Here is a 15,577-nt window from a genome sequence, read left to right on the forward strand (position 1 = left end):
TTCAAGATTTGGATTTGAAATTTGTACATTTAATTCTTACGCAGAATTGAAACTTATAAAAGTTCCATAATGGTGATACGGAATTGAAATATCAGAGTGTCATCATTTAGAATTATCATTCAGATTCACAAGTTGAATTACGAGTAGATAATTGAAAAAAATATTCATATAGAAATTCGAAGATTCAAAATTTAAATAAGAGATTTCTGGCTCTGTTCATAATTATTGGGAATTATTGATTGGAATTTTGATTCAGAAATCGATTTCAAATAAGGAATTCAAATTTTTTATTCAGATTCAAAATGCAGAAATTAGATTCGGAATTAAAATTGAAAATAGCCCAAAACAAAACATAAAACAGGTTAAAATCCTATTATAAAATAAGATCTGAACTCATTTTAAAAATTGCATTCTTTGAAAATCGAAATTTGGATTTTACATTTTTTTCACAGGATTTTAATAATGAAATAAATTATTAATAAATATTGTTGATACAATAACTTGTAGGTAGGTACTTAATCTTCAGGTTCAGGAAAATTCAACTGGACAACCCCTTAAACTTTTTACAAAACGTAACCATTGTTAATGTCATCAAAATAAAAATGTCATCAAAAACGTAACCATTGTTAATGTCATCACAATAATTTTAGTACTGTGTTTGTGTTTGTTTTTCAACTTTAAGATTTTTTTTATTATTTTTGTCATTTTTGAGTACTATATACAATTTTTATGTTTTTTTGTTATTTTTTAATACCTAATTTATGAATATTTAAGAACGTAAAAATCCATTTATGATGTATGTATAAATTATATTGGTCCTGCAAAAGTGGAAAATGTTAAGGGGGGAGTAGGGTCTAACACTTTCAAAAAATCGTTTTTTTTATATTCTTATTGTAAAACACAGAAACTTCAAACGCGTTTTTCTCGAAAGCACATTTTTAAAGTTAGTGCACATCGTCATTTGAAAACTACTTCACCGATTCTTTTCAAATTTGGAACATATTTTCTACATATAAAATACCAAACCCCAACGATTTTCTTTATTTGTTTTTTTTTTTACTTTGGGGAGATTTTACAGATAAAAAATGGCGGATTTTTTCGTGAAAAATCGTAGTTTTTACTTCAAACGCCCACAAAAATTTCATAAAAAAAAATTTTAAGTTAAATAAAATCGTTGGGGTTCAGAAAAACATCTATTAAAAATATTTTGCCCTGATTTTTTGACTTCAGATGATTCTGCGCTGAGATACAGTGTCCACCGCAAATCCTGTTTTCAAAAAGGCATCCTCGAAAGTGCTCCGTCACCGGCTCATTTTTCAATATATTTCTACGAAAAAATTACTAAATTTTCTTTTAACAATGCTTTATATAATGCAAAAAATTTGAATACATTTGTTTGAACGATAGCTCTAAAAAAATTCGTGAAAATGGTGTTTTTTTTTACCCGTTAGACCCTACTCCCCCCTTAAGTAATGTTGTTTAGAGAACCGTTTGATTTTCGCACATGTGCCAAAATCGAACCGTGCCTAAATCGAATGTTGCCAAAATCCCACTGTGCCAAACGAAGTTTTTTTTTCTCAGAAATAAAGAACACTTACACATTGAAATTACCATTTAATGATACAGACAAACCACATCAAGGGAATAAACGCGATTTCGGCAGGCACAATTGATCGTACCTGGTTTGCTTTACAATTTCGCCAAACCGGAATCGACTGATGGGTCCCGAACGGTGTGTCTGACTTTATCGAAAGCCGGATGATTTTTGTCGCGCATCAGCTTGAAAATAATATTCTCACTGGTGGTTACGAAGCAACCGTACTGCTTCAGACGTTCCAGCGCCAGCAGCCGATCTTCCTGGCTACGTGACACCGAGCAATCAGCAGCCACGTGCACGGTGTAACCATTGCTCAGCAGATCCATGGCCGTTTGTTCCAGGCAGATGTGCGACTCCAGGCCGAACAGTACAACCGTTTCCGGTCCAGCAGACGGGAAGAGCTCGTTTATTTTGTTCTGTACATCCGGCGTGACCATGCTAAAGAGAGTTTTAGCAAACACTCCCTTGGCATGGCCGATATCCAGATCCTTCACTATCGGGCCCAGCTTCTCCGGGTAGTGCTCGGTCACAATCAACGGGACATCGAGCATTTTACCGGCTTGAACCTGAAATTTTGTTACAAATTGAAGAAAATATTACGGGGAACTAGCCTACTACCGGATACTTAAGGTTTTTAAGCAATAACTTCAAAAACATATTTTTGTTAATATTGGTTCCTCTACTGATTTGAAGAGTATGAATATTATGATCACTTAACTTATAAAAAAAATTACAACATATTCATAAGAATAATATTAAAAGTAAGAGAGTAAGTAAGAGAAATAATTTTATGTTAGTTTTCAATCATTTCCACAAGTGTTGTCTATGGCCGCGGGTTTTTTTTTATTACCGATTATTCTTTGAAGCTTTTCATAAAAGTTTTTGGACAAACCAGAATGAAACATTTGTTTTGGAAAAAAAAAATAGAAAAAAATTATCTATGACCGAACAGCAAAATTTAACGTTTCTCAGAGGTCCAAAATATTTCCGTTTTTGAATCCTTATCTTTGAATCCAATCAACGTTGACATTTATGTGCAATTCACAGACAAGTCGAAAAAACTGAACACAATACCTATAAATGCAAAGTTTAGGCGATCCTCTCTGAACTATTTACTAGACAGAAGCTTTCGATGCCTATCATTGGTTTACCTTCAGTGATTGGATTACCGCATGTCTTTTTGAGACCTGAGACATGGGACCTGAGGCATGAGACCTGAGACCAGAGACCTGAGAACTGAGACCTGAGACAAGAGACATGAGACTTGAGACCTGAGACATGAGACTTGAGACCTGTGACATGAGACATGAGACCTGAGAACTGAGACCTGAGACATGAGACTTGAGACCTGAGCCATGAGAACTGAGATCTGAGACCTGAGAACACGGTTTTCCACAATTAGCACGGTTTTTCTTAAGCGGTTTTCGGGAATGAACGCGGTTTTCGGGAATTAACGCGGTTTTTTACGTGGTACCGTAAGCTGGGGGAACTTTGATCACTTTTTTCCTTCATTTTTGAATAATTTGGATGGGGTTGCTTTTCGTAACACCTAAAAACTTAAAAACACTTACTGTGGTGAGGAGTATTAAACATGATCATTGATTGCAGAATATTCAAACGACATTGGTGGTAATAATCAAATGTTTGTTACAAAACCAGACTTCGAGTTTCGGGGTAACTTTGATCACTATAGTTTTAAGGTACACAGAAAAAAAATGTAATGTTACGTTGCATGGAATTTTCAGTTTTTGAAATCGAAAACAAAAATCGCTTGAAAGTCCATGTAACATAACGTGTAAGAGCATGGGTAGAAAGGAATCGGGCGATTTCATGTAATTATAAAGCTTCTTCATGTAAATCTCCGTTAACGTTTTGTTTCGTTGTGCGTCTTCATGTAACAACACAATTTATTACATTTGATCACAAGGGACTTTACATGGCTTGACATGGGAACACGTTTACGTGCCATTGCATGTCAAACAGCCGCTCCAAAAAGTTTGCTGGTTTGTGATTAAATAAAGTCGCGAAAATTTTGTCTCGGTGAGTTTGAAATGAAAATGAGTTGCAATCAGTTTCGATTTCATGTTCGGACATATGAAATTTGTCCAGACACTTCGTAAGTATAAGCGTATAGCGAAATCCTGATATTTTAGCTTTGAATTATTGAATGAAAATTCTAGTGAGCTATTATGCTACAAAATATTGAAACACCGCACAAATTGGATAATGTGAACTGTTTTCAAATTCATTTCGCTTTTTTCTAGCTTCAAATTTCTGGATGTTATTTCGGACGGTAGTTGTCAATTCTAACGGATTATCGTGCCCTTGGAAATGAGTTTTTAGTGAGGTAGTTCATACGGCAACGAATCTCACCGACACCAATATCAATAAGGGTAAGTTAATACAATTGAGTTAAATTAAACTTTTTTTTCCAAGCACATAGATTTGCTTTGCATAAAACTAGTTAAAATTAGAACCTTCTATTCCATCAGGTGCATTAAAAAAACTTACTTTGATAGGGAATATAAGGACGGATCCCCTTCTGTACCTTTGAAATTCTAAGAGCTGCATCTCTCCGTAAGATTCTAACCGGGTTGCTATTCTTCCGATGTTCCGATACTGTTCAACTAGCGCCAAGCTCTAGAACTGCTGCCACCAAAGGGAAGACAACAGCCTCCAGGGAAGTCTTCAAACAGCGTCCGGTCGTAGCTCTGAACCTCGGGATCATCGAGAACTTATCCTTCATAATCCCGGCTTCTCGCCAGCCTTGCGTTCCACGCTGCTACTGGCTCTGTTGGTCCACTGCATAATATTCTCAAACTTGTCTTGTATCCAGTGTACCTTAGATCGAGAACATCAATCTCAACGAATTGCCTTATAAAAACTTAAAATTTTAGAAGCCGGTGAACTATTTTTCAATTTTGTGTTATCTATTTTAGCTTCGTTCAATGGTACATAGGTAGAAATTGGTTTCTATCAACTGGTAGTTATCCAATGAACCAATGTTTTGGTCGAAACTAGTAAGGTTGTTCAATTAAGCTAGTTGAAATCGATCGAAACTAGTCAAACCCGATCCAGCTCGGCAGGACGGCGGCGAACTGGTAGAAATCGATTGAAGTCAATTGGAAAAAGATTCAATTCATTTCTACCTGTTTTGACCTATTTCTACCAGACTTCATTGAACAGACTTTTTGTCCACGTTTGTTTACATGGTTTACATTCACGGGAATATTGGACCATCTCGCCATCCATTCATTATGCATCGTAACATATTATAAGGGCATAATTTGGTTTAGTGCTCATCCGTAGAGCAAACGCACCAATAAGTGAGTATACGCGGCCCGGTTTTGCTCATTTCAGCGGACCGGTTTTGGGATACTCACTCTTTTGCGCACCGGGCGGTAGCATAATTATTTTTAAATTTGGCATTGCACTGAGAAAACTTTTGAAGAAAATCTTAATCTTAAATTAATACGTACCGAGTAAATTTTCGGAGTCGTCAGTTTTTTGCTGAAATTTTAATGAATGTTGGTCTTAAAAGGGCCTGGGGGTGTTGGCAGTTATTTGACGGGATAGCTGCTATCCGTATCGTGACGTCAAAGTCTACATCCTGGTTGAACATGCCGTACAGCAGCAGCAAGGCCAAGCAACTTTGAACACCAGTAATCGGGTCCGATGACGGATGCAGCAAGAACTTCCGAGCAGGATGTTTGCTTCGCTTGGCCTCGTCATCATATCTATAGGACACCGCTTTCAACCGGTGGTGGTTGTTTTCGGCGACCGATTCAACATTGATCCTTTCGGTAAAGCGTTGAGTTTCCCTTACGGTGTTTCCAATTCCGTGTCACCCGTTTGCTGGATTGTGATTAAAAACTTATTGCATTGTAGGACGACTTGATTGAATAAAATAAATTCAGATAAGAATAAGTTCAGATAAGAATATATTTTCGAATTAAGCTCGATTTTGCTTTCAAAACGCCGGGCACTTTTATTTCTTAACACCCCCGAAACACACCCTAACACCCGAAAAACAAAATTCAACAAACTAAACAATTCAACTTTATTTGTTTATTATATTTATATTAAAATCATACTTCTCTAAAAAATCTTCAACTTCTTTTTCTATCCAACGTGCTGATTGAAATAGTTGCTGCTCCGAAAAACTGGGTCCCATTAGTTGCAAACTTATTGAGAGACCTCGTTTCGAAAGCCAAATCGGTAGGGACAGTACTGGAATGCCACCCATATTGGCCGGTTGGATACAAAAATCCTGGACAGCGCACTGGTCTCGATTATTATTACTCCGAGAAACTCCGAGTGACCATTTTTGGTCACAAATTACGATGCTTCAAGTTTGTTTATCTGAAATTGAGTGAGAAAGGAAAAAATGTTATCAAAATTCATAGATAGAAAAAATTCCAAAACAGTATAAAATACAAAATAAATAACTCACCATCAGAACCAGCATGTACACTTTCTCGTTCAATTCTTGGAAAAACCCGAAAAAATGTAACGAAATTGCAAATTTAACTGGTAATTCCAAAAAAAAACCATCCACAATTTTAATCTGATACAGTTTTTTCTTAAAATAAATATCAACAAACATCTACACGCTGCGACATCGTTTGTTTAATTCTGCTCAAAACGGTAGAATTTTTTTCAGTGCATGTTTGCTCTCGCCCCTTTCTAGTGAGCAAATTTGGTGATTTCGTCGGTCCCGACGGCATCGGCCCTATTTTGCTCACCTTCATACTAACCCCCGGTGCGGTATGGAAGTGATTAAACTCGTGAGCATTTTCACTTTGCTCGCGATTGCTGCGGATGCCCTTAAGTATTATTTTGAATAAAAATATTTTTTTATCTTGATTCTTTTATCGTTTATCTAATATTCTTCTCTATTTTTTTCGCTATGTGAATACATGTTGTTTATCGTTAAGCCCTGGTAATTTGATACTACTGATAAATGGGAGGTGAGATGGACCGAAAACTTAAAAGCCATTCGTTCGTCGTTTTAAGTTTTGTCAAGTGAATTGGTTTCAATCGTTTCAATCGTATCAATTGATTTATGATCATTGACTACCAAGAATTCGGTTGCCGGTGAACGAAAACGATGAAAACCAATCTTTCCAAATAATTATTAACACCAACCGGGGACACCGGACAGTTTTGAGAGGAGACCGGAATTACCAGATAGAAACGAGTGAAAGGTTCAAGGTTTATAGGGTTTGCAGTGGCCCGACAGAGTTTCTAACGCTAACCAGTGGGATCCAGTAGGGAAGCTGAGCATAAGGATGGAAAAGTATAACCGAGCTCTAGGCTCTAGTAATAGTTCAGAATCTGCCAGGAAGCCGTCCTGAAGCCTGACTATTTCGTTTCAATGCTCTAACGCTCGGCGCAAATCAAACCACTTTATTGAGGAAAGAAAATTGTAATAATAATCGAAGGATTCGAACAAGGAAAACAGTGCCGGACGAATCGGATATGATATGAAAAGTACATAATGGAACCGCAGCTTAGTTTCGGATGTAATTTTTATCGGCGTGTTGCTCTCAAAGCAGAGCCTTCCCCCAATCCTGATTTGAACAGCATAAATTTTCAATTCCAGCGAAGGTGCAAATCAACCACCGCTGTAAATTAACTAACACTGATTTTTTCTTTATTTTCCACAGGTTTAAAGATTATAATTCCATTATCAATATGTGCTCAAAAAATCAAGCAGTGTTCGTTGGCCAGCAAAATCTTCAACAAAAGCATTGCGCGGGAGACTACCTGCCTTCCTCGAATCTTGATAATTGAAATGGTCTCGATTAATTCGGAATTGTAAGATAAAAATTTTCAAATGATGGTTTTCCTCAGAATAATACAATATTTTCTCTGTTTTAGATGAAGATGTCGCAAGTGACGAGAACCAGTTCCAAGAACCAGAGTTCTTCAATGAAACCGTTTCTATCAGCAAAGCTGACGGGAAAAACTCGTACGTGGAGTGGTCGTCGTAATGTTTCGGCAGCTGACCAAACCGACTCATTAGGTTTCTCCAAGAGAAAAGCAATTTTTCAATCAGGGCCATCAGCATCGATACGCATAATGAGACGATGGAGGAGGAAAAAACGAAGACGGAAATGGATCGCTGAGAAAACATTTTTAGGGGAAGCTTTTGAAAATAGTTTCCAGACATGCCAGTGTTTTCATAAAGATATTTTTAAACAGTTGAAGTACCCTGGAAGCGGGCCAAGTTTATAGATGCAGAATACACTACATAGATAGATCTAAACAACAGTTAAAAAAAATCAGTGACATTAATTTCGAGCTCATTGCCGCATGAAGCGATGCAACGATAACTTTCGTTTCAATAAATCAAGCAGTAATTTCTAGTTTCTAATGTCGGGCCATTTTTCAATAAATTAGATCAAAAAGATTTCAAGATCGTTTTTCTTTACTTGAAAAGCCCTCCTTTTTCAGTATATCCCATAGTTTTTGTTTTTTTTTATAGCGGTGTCTAAATGTATTGACATTTCTGAGAAAAGTGTACAAAACAAGCTGAAAATGTAAATTCACAGTAAACAAAAACAGACATGTAAATTTCCTTTGCATTCATGAAGCATGAAGAAGTGAGTTTACATTTCAAGTAGAATCAAGAAGAATTACATGAAATAACTTGTATCATCACATGTAAATACCCGATTCCCTTCTACCCATGCTCTTTCATGTAAAATTACAAGGATTTTTCTAAGTGTGTATCTCAACATCTTCAAATTTATTGTTTTAATGCCATTTAGCAAACAAGGCTCAAAACATCGATAAGGTACACCGGGGTAAGTGTGGACGGTTTTTCGTATAGTTCAACTTTAAAAAATCCTTTAAAAAATCAGCAGTGGAGTAATTTTGATAAAATTACGTTCAATGTGATGCAGAACGTGTTGTTTATAAACGCTGAAGAGATGAGCTTGATAGAAGCAAAGCGAAAAGAGTTATCACGTAAATTGTTTTGGACTGGTGGTGTCTTCACTTACCCAGCTTTATGGGTTAAGTGTGGACGGTAGATTTTCCCTTTGATTTTTCAGGAAATTTTCAAAAAATTTGTGTTATCTTGGTTGAATACGTTACAGCATGGCCGTAGGAACGGGGGGGGGGGTTTTGGGGGTTAAACCCCCCCCCATGAGGATCCAAAAAAGCTAGCAAAGTATTCTACACTACACTCAAATTTAAAAATTCAGAATCAAATTATGATAACAGCGTAGTAAGGTTATTCAAGAGTAACAATTTAGACTAAAAACTGAAGCCAAAACCTCAAAAACCCATCACAAGTTCAAAATTATACTATTTTTTTCAAAATTTTCTCATTTATTCATAGAAATTCAGCACTGAATATCAAATTTTTAATTCAATTGAACCCATTTTGAAACAAACGAACCATAATAAAAATTGTTTTTCTATTTTAGTATTTCAGATTCTGTATCTACACAGAAAAAAAATCTGAATTCTTAACGACACTGAAATTGAAAACCTTTATTATTACATGACATGGAACGCGATTTATTGATGTAAATTTACAAAATAAAAACAGTTGAATCCTTAACAGCACTGAATTCTAATGACACAAATATTACTTGACACGGAACGCGATTATTTGATGTAAATTTACATCACATATGATGTAAATAAAATGTAGCATCACATACGACGGAATTTTCAGTGCGAATTAAATATTACACGTCTTAATATTTTACATGTCTTTCAAATTTTACACGTCTGTTGAAGATTGCAGACGTGTAATATTCAACTCGCACAGAAAATTCCATCATATGCGATGCTTCTTTTTCGTTACATCATATGTGATGTAATTTTACAATTTTTTTTTGGTCACACGAAATTCTCAACAACACTGAATTGGAAATTTCTCAAAATTACACGACATGAAATATTACAATACACTGAACGTGATAATGTCATGTAAAATTATAAACTGTGAAGAACAAGACCAGACAAATGTGACAAAAACTTTAAGTCAAGTCGTGCGCCAAAGTATTTTCCCCGCGCGCGAGTAAGTTAATCGGTGTTGATGGTTCCCGGAGATATCCGAAAAACAGGGATGCGGTTCTGGAAGCGGATCCACGGTGTTCAACATTGGATCCGGTACTTCGCGGAAAAAATAAAAGAAATAAAATATAATGTGTGTTAAAAAAAATTTTGCCGCTTAATAAAATGAATCATATTAATTATAGATGAGTTTTATTTTTATTAAGAGACGTGAAAATTCCAGTATTGAATCATATTAACAATGAATAAAACAAAACAAATTCCAATTGGAAAATTTTTCTTCCAACATTCAGTGATTTTAGAATTTACATCATTTTTATTTTACACGTTGCTAAATTTTACATCATTTTTTATTTTACACGTTGCAAAACTTTACTGGCGTGTAATTTCCAACTAGCACTGAATATTCCGTCATATATGATGCTTCTTTTTATTTACATCATATGTGATGTAATTTTACAGATTTTTTTGGTAGTGTGTAGTTCAGGATCCTTGACTATCAGTTCGCATAAACATAAGAAATTATGAATGAGAATCTGCTTTGAAATCCTGTTTCAAATTTGGTTTTGCATTTCATATCAAATTTGAATCATGTTTTTCAAGATCACATGCATCTTCAATATTTTGATAACAGTTTTCTGAATATGAGAAAAAGAAAAAAATAGTTTTATATTCAAATTCGAAGCTCTTAAACTTAATTCTTACACAAAATTCAAATGTTTTAAGTTTAGAAATGGCAAAACAAAATTGAAAGCTCGAATTCTTATTCATTATTTCAATTCACAATACACAATGCACAATACAGATAAAAAAAATAAAAAAATAGTGGCTTTAGATTAAACTTTAACTACAAAGTTTAAATAATCGATTTAGAATGAGAACTCTTAAACTTGATTAATAAAATTCTGATCTGGAATTCAGATTCAGAAATCGTATATTTTTGTACAATTCAGAAATCGTATAGAAATTCGGATACTGATTCAAAGATCAATTTTTAATTAAGGTTCAGAATTCAGATTCAAGATGCAGAGTTAAAATTAAGAAAAGGATTTAGCTAGTAAATAAATTTTACAATCCACATAAATTGTTGAAGAATTCGAGAGAACTTAAGATTGCTTGTTAATTGCCAATTTACAGATTTCAAATTTCTAATCAAAACAAGTTTGAACTCACAATTCAGCTGAAAATTACAAATAAAAAGTAGAATTTCAGTTATTTTCTAAATTTAGCTTAATGTATAAAACTTTTTTTTTTTAAATCTCCCACAGGATTTTCATAAGGAAATTGGTTCTTTATGAAAAATATTAAAGATACCTTTTTTACTGCATAAGTTTTTATATTTACTCAGTGTATTGTTTAAAATTATATACACATTAAGGTCAGCCAGAAAAGTTAAATTGTTAGACACCAAAATTCGGAGTTATATATTTCAGAAACCTATATACAAAATTTTGCGAATTTAATATGTATGAGTAACGGAAGGGGTTGTGTTAAATATTTTGAAATGAGGTTTCATCATAAGATGCATAACATTCAAACTTGATCCGTTTTTTTTCTTTTATCTCTTACTTTTTTTTGAAAATTTGATTAATTTTCAACATTGGTTAAAATCTTTGGATTTGCAAAAGAGTTTGGAAGATTGGACTTGTTTGATTTGAGGGTAGAATAAGATTTTTTTAAGAAATGGAAGGTTCTCCTAAAAAAAATTTGGTTGAGCTCAAATCAACTTAGTTTGATTTACCAGACTCTGAAACATTCAAACCAGAAACATTCAAGGATTATAACAATCGATGAAAACGAATTTAGCTCACTTTTAAATGTTAGGACCAATTTTCAAAAGTCACGATTTAACACGAAAACTTTTAATGTAGTACTTAAAAATGAATAATCATATAGTTACCAACATATATTGTTTTTTTTTGTATTTGTACATTATTGGGCCAAAAAACCATAGGTAAAAATCAGTCACCAAAACCCCCCCCCCCCCCCCCCCCCATGAGTCGGTTCTTCCTACGGCCCTGCGTTACAGTATTATTTGAACCGTCCAAAATTTTCAAAAAAGTTCATGATACTATTAGTAAGGCATCTTTCAATAATTTTTGAGTGTAATTTATGTTGCAACACACGAGATCCGATTTTATCAAAAACACAGAACAAACAAGTATTTTACCCAATTTTTCGTGTTCTTAATGGTAAATATAGCTAAATAATACAATTCATGAAGGATGAAGGAAAGAAAAAAGAGAAGAGAAAAATGTGTAAACAAAAAGTCTTTTTAAAGCCGTCCACACTTACCCCAGGTAGGGGTTGGAGACAAAACTTTAATTTTTTGTAAATGAACTCTTCTTTCTTCATTTTTAACCGCCGTTTCTTTTCCTAACAGGTTGTTTGGAATTTAAGGATTGTTTCTATGTAAAGTTTTTCATCGAGAGCCAGCTAGTTTACGAAAAATTTGCAATTGAAAAAGATGCACATCAACTCGACATCGTAGTTGGAAATAGAAAATTCCAAAAAAGTCGCTGTGGACATCCGTTACTATATGAATCGTATCTTCTTCACAGTTATTGGATAGATTACAAGTAAATTGAACATTCTGCATCAAAAGTTTGAAAAAATAGTGCACAGTATTGTTTCAATAGCCATCGTCCGCACTTACCCCGCATCCACACTTACCCCGGTGTACCTTAACAGTAATTTTTTGTTTGGACTCAATTGGATTTTTGAAAGCTTTCTTTCAAAAAACAAATATTCTCAAAAGATGGTCAATGTTGCTGCATACATTTAGGGGCAAAAATTTTAAACATTTTTCAATATTTTTTGGCCTCAAAAACAAATGAAATTTTAACCTTCATGCAATTCCCTAAGTCCTCGCACTGTTCCCATGTTCTTGTTTTCTTCAAATTGAACCATTTGATAGGGTTTTTAGCCATTTTTTCTATACGGGCTTTTTCATGGAAAATGACTGTTTTTTTTTCAACATCCAAAAATTATCATCAGATGACCAGAAAATAACACCTAAACTGAACCTAAACCAAGAAAAAAGTTGAAATTTCACATTAAACAACCCAGTTGCTCCTAAATGCCTAAATTTGATCAGTAGGGATGTTTGTTTGTGAGTCTTCAAAAAAACAGATATTTTAAGATTTTAAAATTACATTTTAAGTAACATTAAAAATCTCCTAATAAAAACCAAATTTAGCTTATTTGTAACTCAATTTACAGGCTTTCAAACGTAGTAAACCGTTTTCAGATATTCTAACTTAATACTTAGTTAATAATGATTATCTGCCAAAATTTCATGTTGATCAAAGTTACCCCGCTGATCAAAGTTCCCCCAGTCTACGGTACGTATTACCGCGTTAAAAAACCTTACTGTACATTAGTCTAGAAAGTTTTAATATATGCAAGTACAGTAGAAACCCGGTAATCCGAGTAGTTGGGGGAAGAACTACCTCTGATAAGTGAAACCTCGGACTACACGATATACATTGGCAAACCCTACATTTTCCTATGGTTTTGCATATCATCCAGGCTCTTTACTCGGTCAGTACAAGGATTTTGTTGTGCAATTAATTCGCTGTTTTACAGCAAGTTTTAGACTTTAACTTCGCTGAAACGTTGATCAAATAGCATAATAATATATCGCGGTGGTAGATCATAACTTTACATCGATTCTGTTTGAAAATGGTTGCTCGGATTACCCAGGAAGAAGCTCGGATTACCGGAACATGGATAAGCGAGATTCTATTGTAATTTTAAACTGTTTCTATAGCTTGTTTCACTACACCCACAAAGTAATCTCTACAGTTTCACCTATAATGAACATTGGATTGAATTCGGTTTTATCTTGTTCACGTTAAACGCTCCAAATTATTTTTAGAATATACCTTCACGCGGGTATTGAATCAGGAGAAATTTTACTACTTAACTTCTATCTCCAATTCTTGTAGACGCGTTTTCAACAAATAATCTATCAACATACCGGGTATTATGACTATGTGTTACATGTTCTACATGAAAGTTGTGGTGAACGGTGCGTACTATTTGACGCATAAGCATTGAAGTTTGTAGGTCTCACAAACAATTTATCGGTAAAATGTAGTTAGGGTTCCAGCATTTCATACAATCTAGACAAGCGAACAAATTGCTTTGCAATTGCTCAGAGATATTACGAAAATAGTATGAAAACCTTCCCGATTCAACCTGTTTCTCTGTGGATTCAAGTAAGATAGTTAGAACACAAGACTCTCTGACTGTGTCAGTAAGCTGGCGAAGAGAGCGCAGTGAGGTTTGTAAACATCAAAAAATTTGTTTGAATTGAGGGCTCTGTTGGTAAACAAACTCCACGCAGTTACAAAACCAAAATAGCTTAATCGGAAAGTTGACATATCGTTACACCTCCTCGGATTCAAGGTTTTTGTAAATGCTAATTTTTTACTTGCTTGTGAGTGAACTCGAAAACGTAAAAAAATGGCAACACTATTAACATGAGAAGTTCACGTTCACCTTACCAAAATAAAGATGACCTTCACCGCTTATCATTCGTCTATCCAGATTTTGATGAATTATTACGCAAACAAAATATGTATGAAATCCATCACGATATGATCAACGTAATGATTTGTTGAGTTCATATTTAATGGTTAGTGTTTTAACGTTACCCTAAGCTTCACCGATAACGATTCTTTCATATGCTAACAGGCGACTCTTACCAACTTGCTTGCATTCTTAACGACCGGATCGAACATCTTCATGCCGGGGCGGAATTTTTCCTGCAAATCGCACAGCATGAATAGTGTCTTTTTGGTGTCCAAATAGCCGAGCCTTGCCAATTGTCGTGCCATTTTTGCTGAAATTTATGGAAATGATTATTTTCTATGGAGAATTCTAGAAACAAAAAACGAAGATATTAACGAGATAAGTTTTTGGAGCCAATTAATCGAAATCACAGGTCATGCACAGCTTGTCGAAAGGGCATCGAGGTCTTTTTTTATGATTTTCAATGTTTGTTTTATTAAGACTCTTTGTGGATTTGAAGTAAAATAATATTTTTTATTTGGACATATGACTTCTGTGAAATCGTATGACAAACAACTGCAGACTACATGGAGTCATTCGATGTATTGATTTCGTAATATGATTATTCCCTTTCCAAGTGTTGTGGAATAAACATGGCTATATTTGGTCGACATCTTGCAACGCGTCGATTATGGTGCGGTGCTTTATCGATGAAAAGCTTTGAAAAAGCTTTTAAAAAGCAGGGCTGGCAGAAGCTCCCACAAAGTTTCCTATATGCATACCTTCATTCAGCAAAAACAAACTCGATAACATTTCGTTTGTCGTGTAATTTTAAAATTAAATTTTGAATCATGATTCACAAACTTCTCAAACAATGATCCATTCTATTTTTAAAAGTATATTTTTATTCGTTCCTTTGTACCTGTAAACCTCATTCTGAGCGTGTTTTGCCGCCGTATTTATTATATACCTAGGAGTATCAATTTGACTCTAAATGCTGAATATGTCGCTTAATTCTAATTATCCTCTTGGCAAAACATGGTGTTTTGAAATCCTTGTAGGTAATCAAAATACAATATGATGTTAAAACATAATTGAGATTTCTTTTATTTCATTTTTGTTGAGGTTTAAAATTGATAAATGTGCTTCGGCTATTTTACCGAATGTTGTTTTGAATCTTAAGTCAGATGTTAGAGTCAGCCTTGCTTGGTAGTTATTTATTTTCATAGTATTCATCCCACATTCGCCAGATCATTTTGTCTAACAACCTCGCTCGTTGCACCCCTGTTCGTCTCGTTCCTACCGGATTTGCAGCGAACACCTGTTTTGCAGGACAGTCGTCCGGCATTCTCGAGACATGACCTTCCCAGCGTATCCGGCCAGCCTTGGATGCTTGGTAGTTTAACTTTATTTAATAAATATTTC

At 34.7% G+C, this 15,577-nt stretch overlaps 1 protein-coding gene and 1 long non-coding RNA gene across 3 annotated transcripts; one reads left to right on the top strand and one right to left on the bottom strand.

The window, feature by feature from the left end:
- Positions 1-1,601: 1,601 nt before the first annotated feature.
- LOC129740348 (isochorismatase domain-containing protein 1) lies at positions 1,602-14,751 on the bottom strand. Of its 2 annotated transcripts, XM_055732002.1 has the most exons (3): positions 14,549-14,751; positions 14,347-14,483; positions 1,602-2,163 (listed from the first exon to the last, which is right to left on the bottom strand). In XM_055732002.1, the coding sequence occupies exons 2-3, from the start codon at positions 14,476-14,478 to the stop codon at positions 1,690-1,692; spliced, it is 606 nt and encodes a 201-aa protein (XP_055587977.1). In that variant the 5' UTR covers positions 14,479-14,483; positions 14,549-14,751; the 3' UTR covers positions 1,602-1,689. The 2 variants fall into 2 exon arrangements, with proteins under 2 accessions (XP_055587977.1, XP_055587978.1); XM_055732003.1 differs by lacking the exon at positions 14,549-14,751 and having other exon boundaries at positions 14,347-14,541.
- Positions 6,431-7,976, top strand: LOC129740351 (uncharacterized). Its single transcript, XR_008736209.1, has 3 exons — positions 6,431-7,207; positions 7,267-7,417; positions 7,481-7,976. It is a non-coding gene; the product is annotated as an uncharacterized LOC129740351 (long non-coding RNA).
- Positions 14,752-15,577: the final 826 nt, after the last annotated feature.

This window comes from Uranotaenia lowii, chromosome 1 (genome assembly GCF_029784155.1).
Source record: "Uranotaenia lowii strain MFRU-FL chromosome 1, ASM2978415v1, whole genome shotgun sequence".
In the NCBI taxonomy this organism is placed as follows: domain Eukaryota; kingdom Metazoa; phylum Arthropoda; class Insecta; order Diptera; family Culicidae; genus Uranotaenia; species Uranotaenia lowii.

Coding starts and splice junctions, on each gene's coding strand:
- LOC129740348 (XM_055732002.1), bottom strand. CDS start 14,478: ATGGCACGACAATTGGCAAGGCTCGGCTATTTGGACACCAAAAAGACA. Junction 2,164..14,346: donor TTAAGAATGCAAGCAAGTTG/GTAAGAGTCGCC, acceptor ACAAAATTTCAG/GTTCAAGCCGGTAAAATGCT.